Genomic DNA, 13975 nt, shown 5'->3' with positions numbered 1-13975 from the left:
AATAAGTTTTACGCTGAGCACACATCTTTTTTCTTTACATTTTTAAATATTGATGAAATTGTAATGGCCAGTGTAAATCTCTCTTGCATAGGATATTTCGACCAGCCAAACACAGGCTTCACTGTTCACCTTTATACTGGGAAAAGCATGAAAAACACCAGCAGTACAGAAGCAGATGTGCAGTGATGAATACTCAGATTCAGGTTATAAGGAGGCGGTAGTCTTCCTTGGGGTGATTGTGACTCAACAGTTGGGAGTTCGCTTTGCAATCGGAAGGTTGCCGGTTTGAGGCCCCGGCTCGGTCAGTCTCGGTCATTGTGTCCTTGGGCAAGACACTTCATCCGCTGCCTACTGGTGGTGGTCAGAGGTCCCGGCCTAGATCTCGGCTTAAGACCAGAGGTGACCGTGCGTTTGCCCTGGTTGCACCTAACCTGTGGCACAACCTTCCCATTAGCGCGTCTGACTCCATCCAATTGTTTAAATAACGATTAAAAACTCACTTATTTAATCTTTCTTTCCCGCTTAGTTAACGCCTGTATTTTATACTTAATTCCAATTTTCAATCCATCCATTCGCTTCCGCTTGTCCTTTTCACGGTACGGTGGTTAGCACTGTTGCCGCACAGCAAGAAGGTCCTGAGTTCAATTCTACCATCAGGCCGGGGACTTTCTGGGCGGAGTTTTCATGTTCCCCCCGTGTTTGCGTGGGTTCCCTCCGGGTACTCCGGCTTCCTCCCACAGTCCAAAGACATAGTTTATGGGGATAGGCTAAATGATTAATCCAAACTGCCCATAGGTGTGAATGTGAGCGCGAATGGTTGTCTGTGTGTTAGCCCTGCGACAGACTGGCGACCTGTCCAGGGTGTACCCCGCCTCTCGCCCTATAACAGCTGGGATAGGCTCCAGCGCCCCCCGCCATCCTGAAAAGCGGAAGCGAATGGATGGATAATTCCAATTTTATCTTTCTATATATATTCTACTTAAAACCTGTGTGTTTTTAGCAAGTTTGATTTGATATTCACTTTTATTCTTGTGTAATTAGTGCCATAATGGTCTTATATTATTCATGTTTTAACCTGCTGTTTTATTGTGAAGCACTTTGGTATACCGTTGGTTTTTAAATGTGCTATATAAATAAAGTTGTATTGTATTGTACTACTTCATCCTCACCTACAATAGGCAGGAGATGTGTTCACTCAGTTTAATACAGGCTCTTGAAAAAGGCGAGCATGCAGATTAGGGTGGGTGACAAACCGTGATCACTGTTAAATTACAGTTACTGCAATTCAGTGATTACTGGAATACTCAGAGTTTAAGTTAGAGTTGAGTTCAATGAATATTGATGTAGTATTGCTGATTTACACCTCAGGAGCAACCTTAGAGCCACTTCACCTGCAGGTCGCCTGTCTTCCAACAAAACTGCTCCAAACTGTCGGGTTAGGAGCACAGGACCACTCTGGGTTTCCTGGGGATTGGGGCCTCAGATTAGGGTATGGGAAGGTGGAAGTCTGGGTCACTCCTGAGCAGCTGTTTTGCAGTGTGTGTGTGTGTGTGTGTGTGTGTGTGTGTGTGTGTGTGTGTGTGATGAGATGATCAGTGTCAGTGGTTTGAATTTTGTGACTGCAGGATCCGTCAGCTACACTGCCTCCTGTGGTGAACACTCATGCACTCATGCTGCCATAGTCCAGACTTAAAGAATTACAGAGTATAAAAACTGGTTTTGTAATTGATGTCAGTAAAGGACAAATGGTTTTACAGAGTCGTTTAAAGTGTGATCTATTGAAGGTTTCATTAAAAGGGAGCACTGCTCTCATTCAATAAAAATCACCTTCAAAATTCTTTGGAAAGCATAACAATGAATGAAAGTGGAGCTCTCCAAAGCATGTAGGTGAACAAACTGCAGCATAAATATGTTGAAATATGTGTTTCTTTAATGGTGTTACTTTAACCATAGATGCCATTGTTCTATACATACACACGGTGTATGTATAGAACAATGGCGGTGACAGAACAGACTTTGTTTAATCCCACACTGGGGAAATTCACTTGTTACAGCAGCACAATGGCCAGAAATGAAGAAAAGGGGAATTAGAGGATAAGTGTGGATGTTTAAAATACTCAGCTCTGTGACTGCTGTGAAATGACAAAAGTTAATGAACAATAAAGTAAAATCAGGGTGAAGTTTCAATTCAAATACATTCTTCGTTTTAATTTCTATAATTGCCTTCCTAACTGATTATTGCTTTGTGCTCTTTTCTTCTTCTTCTTCTTCTTCTCTTATTAGTGTACCTTTTTCCTTTACTACTCTGTTGGCCTTTCTTTGGAATAAATATGTTGCATAACCCCTTTTGATAAGCTCTCATCCCCTTTTCTGTCATGACCCTGCCCGCAGTAAAGGTATTGCATTTAGCCACCACGACATACCTCTGCAGGGCATGTGGAGAAAAGACAGGCCTCGCCCTGCAGAGATCTCAAGAAACTGATTATTATTATTTATTATTATTTATTATTTATTATTTATTATTTATTATTATTATTATTATTATTATTATTATTATTATTATTATTATTATTATTAATAATAATAATAATAATAATAATAATAATAATAATAATAATAATACAGATGATAATAATAATAATAATAATAATAATATCATCAATGTTCACAGAAGTAGTTAGCTGGCTAATAGAAACACATTCACCTGGACCGATATAAAACCAAAAGGTCATGTATGCATTTTCTCCATGGACAACAGTGTATGTTTGTATGTTTGTGCATTTAATTGTATTTGTTTGTTAGTTTAGCCACAAACACTGAAGGAGACACTGAGCACCACACCGAAACGTGTGTGCACACTGAACTAGTTTTCCCGTACGAGCCACTAGAGGGCGCTGCTGGCCAGATTATGCAGGCGCTCACGCTGCTCTCATGTGGCTGACTTTAAACGTAATCAGGTTTGAAAGGGCTGTCCCGGCTCTTTATTGTCCACTTGTCCTTTCCACAGACTGTTTAGACACGGTGCTTTTAAAGGCAACAGAACAGAAGATACGAGCGTGCTCATTAGCTTTCTAACATTAGGGTTTTTTTCTTAAGTAATATTTTTTTTAAATAAAATATTTATTTATTTAGACTTTTGAATATTATGTACTTGGGAAGGCATGCACGTGTTTGGATGTTTAAAGCACAGAGAGACAGAGAAGGCACCGGTAACTGCGCGGATCCACATCCTCCAACAAGCGTCTTTGTGTCCCAGCATCTGCTCCCTGTCACTGCTCTGTCACTTCCCATTTGTGTCGAGGCTACACTCAGATAAGATTATCTTTACGCTGTTTATTAGCCCGTTTCCCTTCCACGGTGGGACAAAAGCCTGAGGCAAACTACGCGCCATCAGCGGGCCAACGACCCGTTACTGAAAAACACAGGAATGTAGTCAGGCTTATGTTCATGTGCAGCGAGCAACAGGTCCACGTTTGACTGCAAAACTACAGCATTTATAATAATAATAATAATAATAATAATAATAATAATAATAATAATAATAATAATAATAATGTGCAGGTGTAGCTGGCTCACAGTCCAGTTTTTTTCTTCTTCATCGGTTTAGTGAGGACAGTAACAAATCTGAGTTTAAGAGTTTCAACTCTAAATTACCTGTAAATTTAGGAGATAAAAATTCAAATAATTCATTATCTTAAATTGCCGTTATGGTTTTACGGTGACTGGCTGTTTGGCAGCTGCCGCCTTTGGCTGCAGATGAACTGGACAAAGTGCCAATCTTTCCGTCATTGATCTCCCCCCGGGTCAGCCGCTAACTGCTTCATACTGGCGTTTTAGTAAAACTAAGAAGGCCCCAGCGTCCCCCTGTCGGCTTCTTAGAACTTATATACAGGATCTGATCAGGGTTTTTTTTAACCCCTAATATTTCACAGTCATCCTTTTTTAAAGATATATATATCTATATCTATATAGATATAGATATATATATTTAATCTAGAAATAGAGACGTTGTTTATAGAATTAGACGTTCATGCACTGCATCCAGCTTGAAGAAATACAGCCAAAATCATGAATCACCTCGAGCTTCAGCAAAAAAAAATACAGAGAAGACGAAAAAAAGAAAAAGCTTTTAAAATCCTCAGTCCTTCCCCCGGTGAGCAAATGAGCAGCAGTGTGCATTTGCTGAGGCCTTTCAAATGCTAACGTGGCCATATTTCACTCTTACAACCTTCTCACATCTCCATAAAATATTACAGCACTCAGAGTGATGACTGGAGCCCGGCGCGTTTTTCTCGCACACTTTCACCGTAATAACGCAGTTTGTGTTGAAAAACACCAAATTATCTCACTCTTATAAAATAAATAAAAACAGGCTGTGCTTTAATGAGCTTCTGCTGTTTGATGGTTCATATAAAAGGCCAGCGACAGCTACTTTGCTTCGAGTTACCCCAAACACGTCATATTTAATAAAATAAATAAATAGATAAATATTTTAGTCGAATTACAAGTTGTATTTTTTAATAAAAAAATAATACTAATAATTTATTCGATGTCATTTACTAAAGTAGCCTTTGTCGGAATCGGTATCAAAATTGATACTTTTGTGCAAAAGTGAAAGAAGAAAAAACCATTTATAAATAACGGAAAAATATCAAGAAAAATAAATTTAATCTTCATAAAAACTAATTTTGCGAGCGAAGGGTGGAACTTATTATTATTATTATTATTATTATTACTTTTATTATTATATTTATTATTACAATCGTTTCACTGAAATTACCCAAAGAAGTCTTCGTCCGGTTTCCGTTTCTACTTTAACCTCCTCCCGTACTCTGCGCTAACAGGTTTTAATGTAAGTGAGTGAGTGTTGCAGTACGTGGAAACAATGATTTCCACAGCGCAGGACGCATCATTAACAGCACCACCAAATATCTTAATGGAGTGGGGCTGTTGGTGCATTCAAGGTTCCTCTGACACGATGGTTTCCACAATAATAAATCCTTAATTCAGCTTTACACTATGTTAAGCAACGTTTAGCTTCTGCACACACAAAAACAAACAAAAAAACCCTCAGGCCTCGTCTCTCTAATGTAAAACCAGAAAATACTGTTTTTTTAAAAAGCGCCTTTTTAAAAAAAAAACAAAACAACAAAAAACCAAAAAACGATCATTTCTATGCCAGCAGTATTAAAGTGTTATTATTATTAATGAAACAATATGCTACGCTGCCAGACTTTTCTGTTGCCGACTTGCTCTGAAATGTATCACCAACATGCATCTCCATCTATCAAAAACAAATCCACTCAGTCCTAATAGGCACCGTTGATATGCATCTTTACTGGAGTGGGGGGAACAGTCTTATTTCCGACAGCACGTCAAGGCAGCATCCGTCCAGCAGCGGGGTTTATGTCTCCTCCAATCAGGGCGCCGTCTCACTCAGCCTTGTCCAATGGGAATAACGCTCGTGCAGGTGGCTGCGCTGTTATCAGCGACTCCCGCTTCACTCCCAGCATAGAGCGAGTGAATTTATGAAAAGGCGAGCCGAGCCTTTTAATGGTTCCCATCAAAACCATCATCAGATCGTCCGATTTCCGCGAGGATTCCTGAGGCGGACGCATGCAGCCTCCTCCCAGCTGACAGACTCCGAGCAAAATAAACACGCGGAGAGGCGTTTTGGAGTTTTTGCCGAGCTCTTCACTCCCGAGAGAGAACTTCGCTTTCGTTCAAGTTTTTTCTAACATTTCAAGAGTCTTCCTCCGGGCCCAGGATACTTTGGAAAAGGCGGCAGAAGTGGCCAGGCTCCTGAATCCCAGCAGTCCGCTGTGCGCCTGCATTTACTCGCCTTTACTACTCCCGCTAGTTTCCTTCCAGTTTCTGTCCCAGCGAGTTTGGCGGTTCATGTTCACAGATGTTAGCGGTCGGGCAGATGGAGGCTAACCGGCAGAGTGCTTTCGTACTGGGCAGCACCCCGCTGGCGGCGTTGCACAACATGACCGAGATGAAGACGTCCCTGTTCCCGTACGCGCTGCAGCAGAGCCCGGCGGGCTTCAAGGCGCCCCCGCTGTCCAACCTCAACTCTCAGTTCTCCGGGGGGACCCCGCACGGAATAAGCGACATCCTGGGGAGACCAATTACCACCGCCGGGCAGCTGTTGTCCGGATTTCCGCGGATAAACGGCCTGGCAACTACCGCGGCCGCCGCAGCAGCGGCGGGGATGTACTTCAGCCCGGCGGTGTCGCGGTATCCGAAGCCACTGGCCGAGCTACCGGGGCGGGCACCCATCTTCTGGCCCGGGGTGATGCAAGGCTCTCCGTGGAGGGACCCTCGGGTTCCTTGTCCTAGTAAGTCCCGTCTGAGCGTGCCTCTGGGCTGCCTTTTTTATACATATAATGAATAGTTTACATTTGGGAGAAGCCGACATTCCCCTGTGATGTTTTCTTTGGAATTCAGAGGTTATTTTGGTTAATAAGAGGCCCGTTTGGGAGAAAACAACCCCAACTTACAAGAAGTACACCTGCCCTGCGTTTCACACAATCACGACAACAAATGTAACACAGGTTTGCACGTTATGAATGCTGTGCCACAGGGTCAGTGTTGTTATACAGCCACGTCAGAGTACCAGAAAAGACACTGAGACTTCCACACAGGGCGCTGAATGAACATCACAGTGGCATTAAAACTGTAATCACGAAGAGTTGGGTCTGACACATCCAGGAGCATCACACTTACTGATCCAATGTTTGTTTGTTTTACTATCCAACTATAAATTTAATATATCTTAATATAACCACACATTTTGCATCTCTCCTCAGCTCAGGCTAACATGATGGTGGACAAGGACGGGAAGAAGAAACACTCCAGGCCGACGTTTTCAGGACAGCAAATCTTTGCACTGGAAAAAACTTTCGAGCAGACAAAATACCTGGCCGGCCCGGAGAGAGCCCGGCTGGCCTACTCTTTAGGAATGACCGAGAGTCAAGTCAAGGTAAAGACCGCTAAACCGTGCCTGCTCAGGGCTGAGAAGCATGTGGGGAATAAAATAAATAAATAAATTGAGGCTGATCTGCGCTTTGATTTCTTTAATTGGGGAAGATTCGGCTACAAGGCCGGAAAGTGTAGGGTTATTTCCACATGCTACAGCTTCATTTAAAAAAAATAAAATAAAATAAATTGATGATGATGATGATGATGATTATAATAATAATAATAATAATAATGGGAAATGTTTTATCCCCAGACTTTTGAAACTGACTGTGCTACAGTAACATTATTTTTATTATTATGAAAAGCAGAAGAAGCTTATTTTTATCTACATTTTAATCGGTTACTGTTTTTGTTTTATTATTTTTGATTGGACACAAATAAATTAATGGATTAAAAAGTAATTAAAAATAATTGTAGAAGCAGCTTCTTCTTCGTCTTCTTTTATTATTGTTATTATTATTATTTATTATTAATGGGGTTTTTATTGCTTGTTTGTTTCTCTTGTGGATAAATAACTGTTTGGACCTCCTGATTTCCTGCTTCTGTTACTGGTGCTGGACCTGTTGAGCATCTGTGTGTCTTTATTTTTTTATTTTATTTTATTTTTTTTCTTCCCTCTCTTCTCATCAGGTTTGGTTTCAGAACAGAAGAACCAAATGGCGGAAGAGGCACGCAGCGGAAATGGCCTCTGCTAAGAAGAAGCACGACTCCGAGACGGAGAAAATGAAGGAGAGCTCTGACAACGAGGAGGACGACGAGTACAACAAACCCCTGGACCCAAATTCAGACGACGAAAAAATCACGAGACTCTTGAAAAAGCACAAGGCTACCAACCTGGCGCTGATCAGCCCCTGCAGTAACAGCTCGGACACCTTGTGATCCCCACAGCCTGGGAGGGACCCAGAAAAGGGGTCCCCACGAAGACTTGTCGCACTCTTTCCGAGCCCATCTCCACCTGACATTTCCAACATGCCTCTTAAGGGATCACCTTTATTCCCCCACCCCCCCACACACCCTCAAGCAGAGATAGAAAAATGCGTAAAACTCCCAAGCCTGCGTCCAGACGCACGGGAAAAACCGAAAAGGTGGCCAAGCGGAGACGCACATGGTTGCATCCAAACTCACCCAGACGCTGCTGTATGCGGAGCTATAACTGTGTTTCCTCCTGGACTTGAGAAAGACTGATGAGGACATGTTTATGCAGCTGAAAGGACACTGATGCTGGGAACGGAAACTGTCCTGGAGACGCAAATGAGTTTTTACGCATACAGGCAGAGTTTTAACAGGTGTAAATGTAAAGAAAATATTCTTTAAAAAAACAACCCTACTTTGGATCAGTGCTGAGCTCAAAACGTTTACACTTTAAGTCATTGCACTTGTTGCATTATTTTTACAGCTTGTCACGTTACGTCACGGTTTCAGCTCCTAATGTGACCTCTAAATGTTTTAATACATTTCGGTATTCATACGTTCATCTGAAGAGATTGCACACTTTTTAAAAATTTTGTTTTTTATTTTACACATATTAACAGATTTTTTTTTTGTTTGTTTTGTTTTTGTTTATTTTAGTAGCCCACACTGATCCAGATCCCGGGCGCATGTTTTAAATGGCAGGTGCAAACGGGGCCTGTGACGCTTCTAAAGCTCAGTTTAACCAGGGTATCCACTGTCCTAAAAGGCAACAGACTAAACTGTTTGAAGGGGGCAGGTTTGAGACGAGTGACTGATTTTTGTGCTGTAGCCTGCAGATGAACATGTATGTGAGATTGTGTATATATATTTTTTACTGAGTAAGTTATGATTTGAGCAGCGGAAACGTGGCAGCATTGGGCTCATCACTCCCTCCGATACCGCTTTTTATTTTTTTTTCTTCCTGCTGAGTAAAGTCACGTTTTATTGAACTCTACATTTCATTACAGAAACACTATTGTATAAAATGCTAAATGCTGTAAATAATGACTGTAAACAAACAAACCAAGAAAAACCACACAGCTTGTTTTTTAACATCACTTTTATTTGGTTTGACAGAGTTTCTGTTTTACCTCATCACGCAGCCGAGCAGAGAACCGGAGCATCGTTTTAAGTTGGATCTAAAGAGTATTATCGCTTCCGGAAGGTTATAGGAAGAAAAAGAAAAAAGTAAACCCCCTTTGTATTATGAATAAATTATTTAACAAGCTTTTTTTTCTTTTTGTTTTCTTTTGGGTTTTGATTTAATGTATGGGCTTAATATAAATTAAAGAGAAATTCATGACTATCGATAAGTGAATTTCCTTATTGGCAGCAATGACACCGAAAGCGGGTTAACTGATGTTGTTATTATTAAGTTTATATATTTTATACAAGAGTGGCGCGTAAGGGAAAACGAGTCTTTTAAAATATTTAATTTTTTTTTCTTCAAAAAGTGCAATTTATGTGGGATCATCATTTATTTACTTAAAAACAATTCCCTCCATAAATTATGAAGCGTTATTATAATTATTATGATTATTACAAAAAGGTAAAACATCGATTTCTAACACATATAAATGACCAACAATAAATCATCTCTTTCAATGCTGGAGGTTTTATTTTCCATCTTATAAATGGAGATTAATTAACTCTTTGTTCAATCTTTACGTTGCTCTTGGAGAGAAAGTGATCCTTAGCCTTTATTATTATTACTTTATCTCAGAAAAAGCTTAATTGCGGTTTTATACTGTTTGGTGTTCAGAGTTCTTGTATTTAATACTTGAGACTTGAAGTGCTCCCCCTCTGTCTGAAATGCGGAACTACACCCGAGGTAGTTCTATGTAGGCAAATCAATGGGAGAGTTCAGCCAATCACAAATGAGCGCTCATTAAACTCAAATCCCACCTTGGACTTTTTGATAATCCGTGCATGAAGTGAACAGCTGCCATCATAAAAGACGGATTTAAGGAAAAGTTATCCTTCTTTAAACTGAGGCCGCGGGAACAGGCTGATATTAAAAAGACCCCAAACGTTTCAAGCTTAATTATGTATTTCAATATATTTCTATATATTTGTTAAATAATAATAAAATGTAACATTTTTCTCATTTTTATACTCGGAATTGTTTAACGTGGACATTTAAATGTGTTTTAGGCCTCAGTTAAAGGCAGCGAGGACTCATACACGTGGGTCAAATTGCATTGCGTATTTCACTTGACGCAATTTTTTTTTCTTTATCTGAAAAGTTGCGTACAAAATGTATTGTTGGGCACTAGTGCGCAAAAAGTGAGACCAAATCAATAACACTGCACACGAGGTGGAAGCCCGTATTCGAATAGTTAATGTGGAGCTCTCTGTGTGTTATTAAAAAATAAGTTGTCTACCAGGAAGTAAAAACGAGAAAGAATGAGGACAGAATAGGCATTGAGCTCTAATGGGTTTTATTGCTTTTGAGAACTGCATCACCTACAGTAGAGGCCAGGCCGTCCTGAAAGGGGGCTGGAATAAAATCTCTATCTGCTTTTATAGGATGGAGTGAAGGGAAAAAATAATAACTGCAGCTTATAATCCTACAGTATACTCACAACGAGCAGCTGGAACAAAAACAAGCAGGGTTTCATTTACTTTTTTTGTTTAGTTTTTTTTTTTTAACTTTTATAAACATTCTGTCTTATGGACCAAATCACAAAAGATGACATAAATTCTGCAGCAGGCACAAAAACAGTTCCACTTGGTGTTTGATTTAGATGGAGAAAAAATAATAATAATAAGGGAGGATCAATCTGATGGCTTCACTGAGTCTGAAACCTGTAGTGTAGTACATGAAATCGATGATGATAAAAAAAAAAAAAGAAGTCTCCCATCACCTCTAATGCTCCAATTATTTGCAAAGGAGGCTGCTGAAGGCTACATACTGAACAATTACAAATAGCAAGACTCCCTGCTCTGCCCCACGCCCCTCCCCTGCTTTTAGAGTTTCTCTCATTTATCTTAAGTATTTCTGACACACTTCATTCCTGTTTAGGATACTTGGCACCATAATGCAGTAACAAAAATAGACAAAAAACAAAAAAAGACAGTTTACATTTTAAGGACACCCAAACCTACCTAAAATATCACATTCAGAACCATAATATTATAGAAATAAGTTAGAGTAAGAATAAGAATGACATAATGTGAGAGTGCTATATATGAAACATTATCTTTTTAAATATATATATATATATATATGTATATATACATATATATATATATATATGTATATATATATATATATATATATATATATGTATATATATATATATATGTATACATATATATATATATATACATATATATATATACACACACCTGCATGGTCTATGGCACTGCTTAAAACATTCTTGGATAGGCAATAAATCACTCCTCTCTTGTTGTATGGACTTATTCAAAGGTCAGCGTGGCTGTGGGAACACCGACACGGCCGCGCTGTGTCTGCGCACGCACTCCAGCATAAACATTTTGGTAAGAATTATAAATTATCTCTTTAAAAAGTACAGTATATAAAACAAGACTCAACTGATGTGTCAGGCATGGCTGTGTGTTGTGCACACAACGACAAGAACAACTCAAAAAACCAAAATGAAACAAAAGAGAAAAAAAAACAATATATATATGTATTTATATAGAAACTGTTGAAATAAACTTAGAAGTTCTATCTATTCCAACAAAGGGACCGCAAAGTTTGGTCAGAGAAGAGAACGGCACTAAAACCATCAACGAGTCTATGTTATACTGTCCGATGTACAAATAAACCTAACAATATAGATACACAACTTTTTTTTGCATTGCACTTTTCTTTTTTGTTTTTTAAAACACCTTACATACTGTATGGAAAGTAGCTTCTATACATAGAGGCATACCTAAAAATGCCAAGTACGGTGTCTAAAAGGATGTAGTAGGACTGTGTTCAATTAGAGTTTTGGCAATGAGGCTGTGGCATGGAAGAGAGTTGTCCGTCCGTCCGTCTGGTTGTCCTTTTCTCTGGGGAATGGGGGAGGGTTGCATGGCAACGATGAGGTCAGCGATGTGTATCTCGTCTGGAAGCCGGGCCCTCGGGTGGCTCGTCCAGATCTCGGCGAGTGTTTCGTGGGAAGAAACCGGGTCGGGGTTTTCGTATGGATGAGGCGTCTGGATTACTGCAACTGGTCAGCACTGCTGAAACAAAGTCTGTCTAGGTTCTTCAGTGTATGCTTGTGCAAAGTGTGTGTGTGGGTGTGTTTTTGTGCGTGTGTGTGCGTGTGTGTGCGTGTGTGTGCGCTGTGTGTGCGGTGTCCTGTTTGTTTCTCGGGTGTTCTCACAGAGGCGCTTCACGGAATATGTTCTCCCCCCTTTGGCAACACTTCCCTGCGGAGGAATAAAAGAAGGGGAGAGGGACGGGGTGGGAAAAAGTTTTACTCCTCCAACACCCAAAGTGATTTTTTAATCAAACAAATCTGATGATTCTTAAAAAGGTCAAACATGAGCTGCAGCACGAGATTTTCTTAAAAAAGAGAAGCATTTTAAGCAATCTCGCGTGACTGTGATTTGTGCACCGATGCTGTTTTATTTCACAATAAAACTCCTCAAGCAGGCACGCCTGCCACTTGTGCAAAGTCATGAAAAAAACAGTCAAGCAAATCAAAGTGAACAATAGCAACAATGGGAAGAATTGTGATAAAGAAAAAGAATGATATTTACCACGACATCACTGCACCACACAACACTTGTGCTTATTTGCATTAGGTTTACCTGCCCCCGCTGTTATTCGGAAGGACAGGAAGACAGGCTGGTGAGGGGGGGACAGAGACAAACCACGGTAAGAAAACTCCATACTTCTCTGGAAGAAGCACACCACACACACACACCCCACCCTCCTCCTCCACCCCACGAAACGACCAACCCACCCCTGTGAGCACCTCTGACATGCAGGTTAAACTCACATACCAGTCCGGGAGCATTTTGGGGCCTGTGTGCTAACTACACTGGACATTTTTTAAACATAGGCAGCTGTGACTTTAGCGGCGTTGTGTGGTTTGGAGGTAAGGGACGGTGGAGTGTCTGCCGCTGTGCTCAGGTCACCTCGCACACACACAACAGCGTCCGTGTCACACCGCGTAGTGATGAAAGACCTGGTTTAAGGCGCCTCTCTTTCAGTGGAAGACCTGCTGTCTGACACTACACAGACTTCAGCCCTACAGCTGACCTTATGGGAAAAATCTTTTCCACTTTCCTACTTTCTGCAGAATTTTCCTGACAAATACAGTAATAGCTTAATAAAGTTAACAGTAGGAGAAAATTCAGGATCATTATTAGAGTTTGTTTTATTGTTCTAGTGAAATTCATGCCAGTTTTATACTTAAACTCTGCAGACTTCAGTAATAATAAGATAAGCTGTTAACTGTACAGGTTATATAAATGAACTAGGGATTGGTGATTGGGTTTCTAACACATGTAATCAAATAAAGACAAATGCAGAGATCCTATTAGACGTGACGTCAGAAAAAAGCCTCTGCAGACTGATCAGCTTCACACTTGGAGCATATTTCACTGTGACAACCCGAAGAACTCAACAAACTTCAACCGAATGCTTTTATTTATTTAAGGTGATGAACCCTAAAGTTAAAGGTTTTCAGAATGATAATAATAACAGTATGTGATGCATGCTTTGCTCACTTAGGCTTCATTTACCTCTCGCACTGGATTAATTTAACTGAACTTAAATAAGTACACAATTATGACTTAACTTTCTTTCTTTCTTCCTTTTTAAAAATTAAACAAAAGCATTGTAACTCTATCATTCTCTTCTTTAAAGCATGAATTGAAAAGAAAGCTATTACTTATATATAAACAGGATTTTATCAACTAAATAGTTCAAGTTAATCAGTCACATTAACCCCAAAAAGGAAGAAAACTTCAAAATGAAAGTATTGAAGTAAAATATTTGTACAAACTGAAGTAGAATATTTTTAACACACTGGTTTTACACTGCAGACACACAGGTCACAGCTTCTCCAGAGCA

General features: G+C 40.0%; 2 protein-coding genes across 4 annotated transcripts in view; one reads left to right on the top strand and one right to left on the bottom strand.

Annotated features, from left to right (window-relative positions):
- Nucleotides 1–5496: 5496 nt before the first annotated feature.
- On the top strand, nt 5497–9163 carry nkx6.2 (NK6 homeobox 2). Its single transcript, XM_080868673.1, has 3 exons — nt 5497–6341; nt 6813–6985; nt 7615–9163. The coding sequence occupies exons 1-3, from the start codon at nt 5909–5911 to the stop codon at nt 7861–7863; spliced, it is 855 nt and encodes a 284-aa protein (XP_080724799.1). The 5' UTR covers nt 5497–5908; the 3' UTR covers nt 7864–9163.
- Nucleotides 9164–12185: 3022 nt separating this feature from the next.
- Nucleotides 12186–13975, bottom strand: part of inpp5a (inositol polyphosphate-5-phosphatase A) — a 157197-nt gene continuing 155407 nt past the window's right edge. For all 3 annotated transcript variants that reach the window (XM_080868670.1, XM_080868671.1, XM_080868672.1), the window contains 2 exons: nt 12655–12742; nt 12186–12321 (listed from right to left, as the gene is read on the bottom strand). In XM_080868670.1, coding sequence (XP_080724796.1) covers nt 12662–12742 — 81 coding nt within the window. In that variant the 3' untranslated portion in view covers nt 12186–12321; nt 12655–12661. The remainder of the gene's footprint in view (nt 12322–12654; nt 12743–13975) is intronic.

Source organism: Rhamphochromis sp. 'chilingali' (assembly GCF_963969265.1).
Source record: "Rhamphochromis sp. 'chilingali' genome assembly, chromosome: 20".
NCBI lineage: Eukaryota > Metazoa > Chordata > Actinopteri > Cichliformes > Cichlidae > Rhamphochromis > Rhamphochromis sp. 'chilingali'.
This window is presented reverse-complemented; position numbering and strand designations above follow the sequence as displayed.

What these genes read in the sequence shown, in the direction of transcription:
- nkx6.2 (XM_080868673.1), top strand. Translation starts at nt 5,909, where the DNA reads ATGTTAGCGGTCGGGCAGATGGAGGCTAACCGGCAGAGTGCTTTCGTA. An exon ending in CCCTCGGGTTCCTTGTCCTA is followed by an intron (nt 6,342 to 6,812) that starts GTAAGTCCCGTC and finishes ATCTCTCCTCAG; the next exon opens with CTCAGGCTAACATGATGGTG. An exon ending in TGACCGAGAGTCAAGTCAAG is followed by an intron (nt 6,986 to 7,614) that starts GTAAAGACCGCT and finishes TCTTCTCATCAG; the next exon opens with GTTTGGTTTCAGAACAGAAG.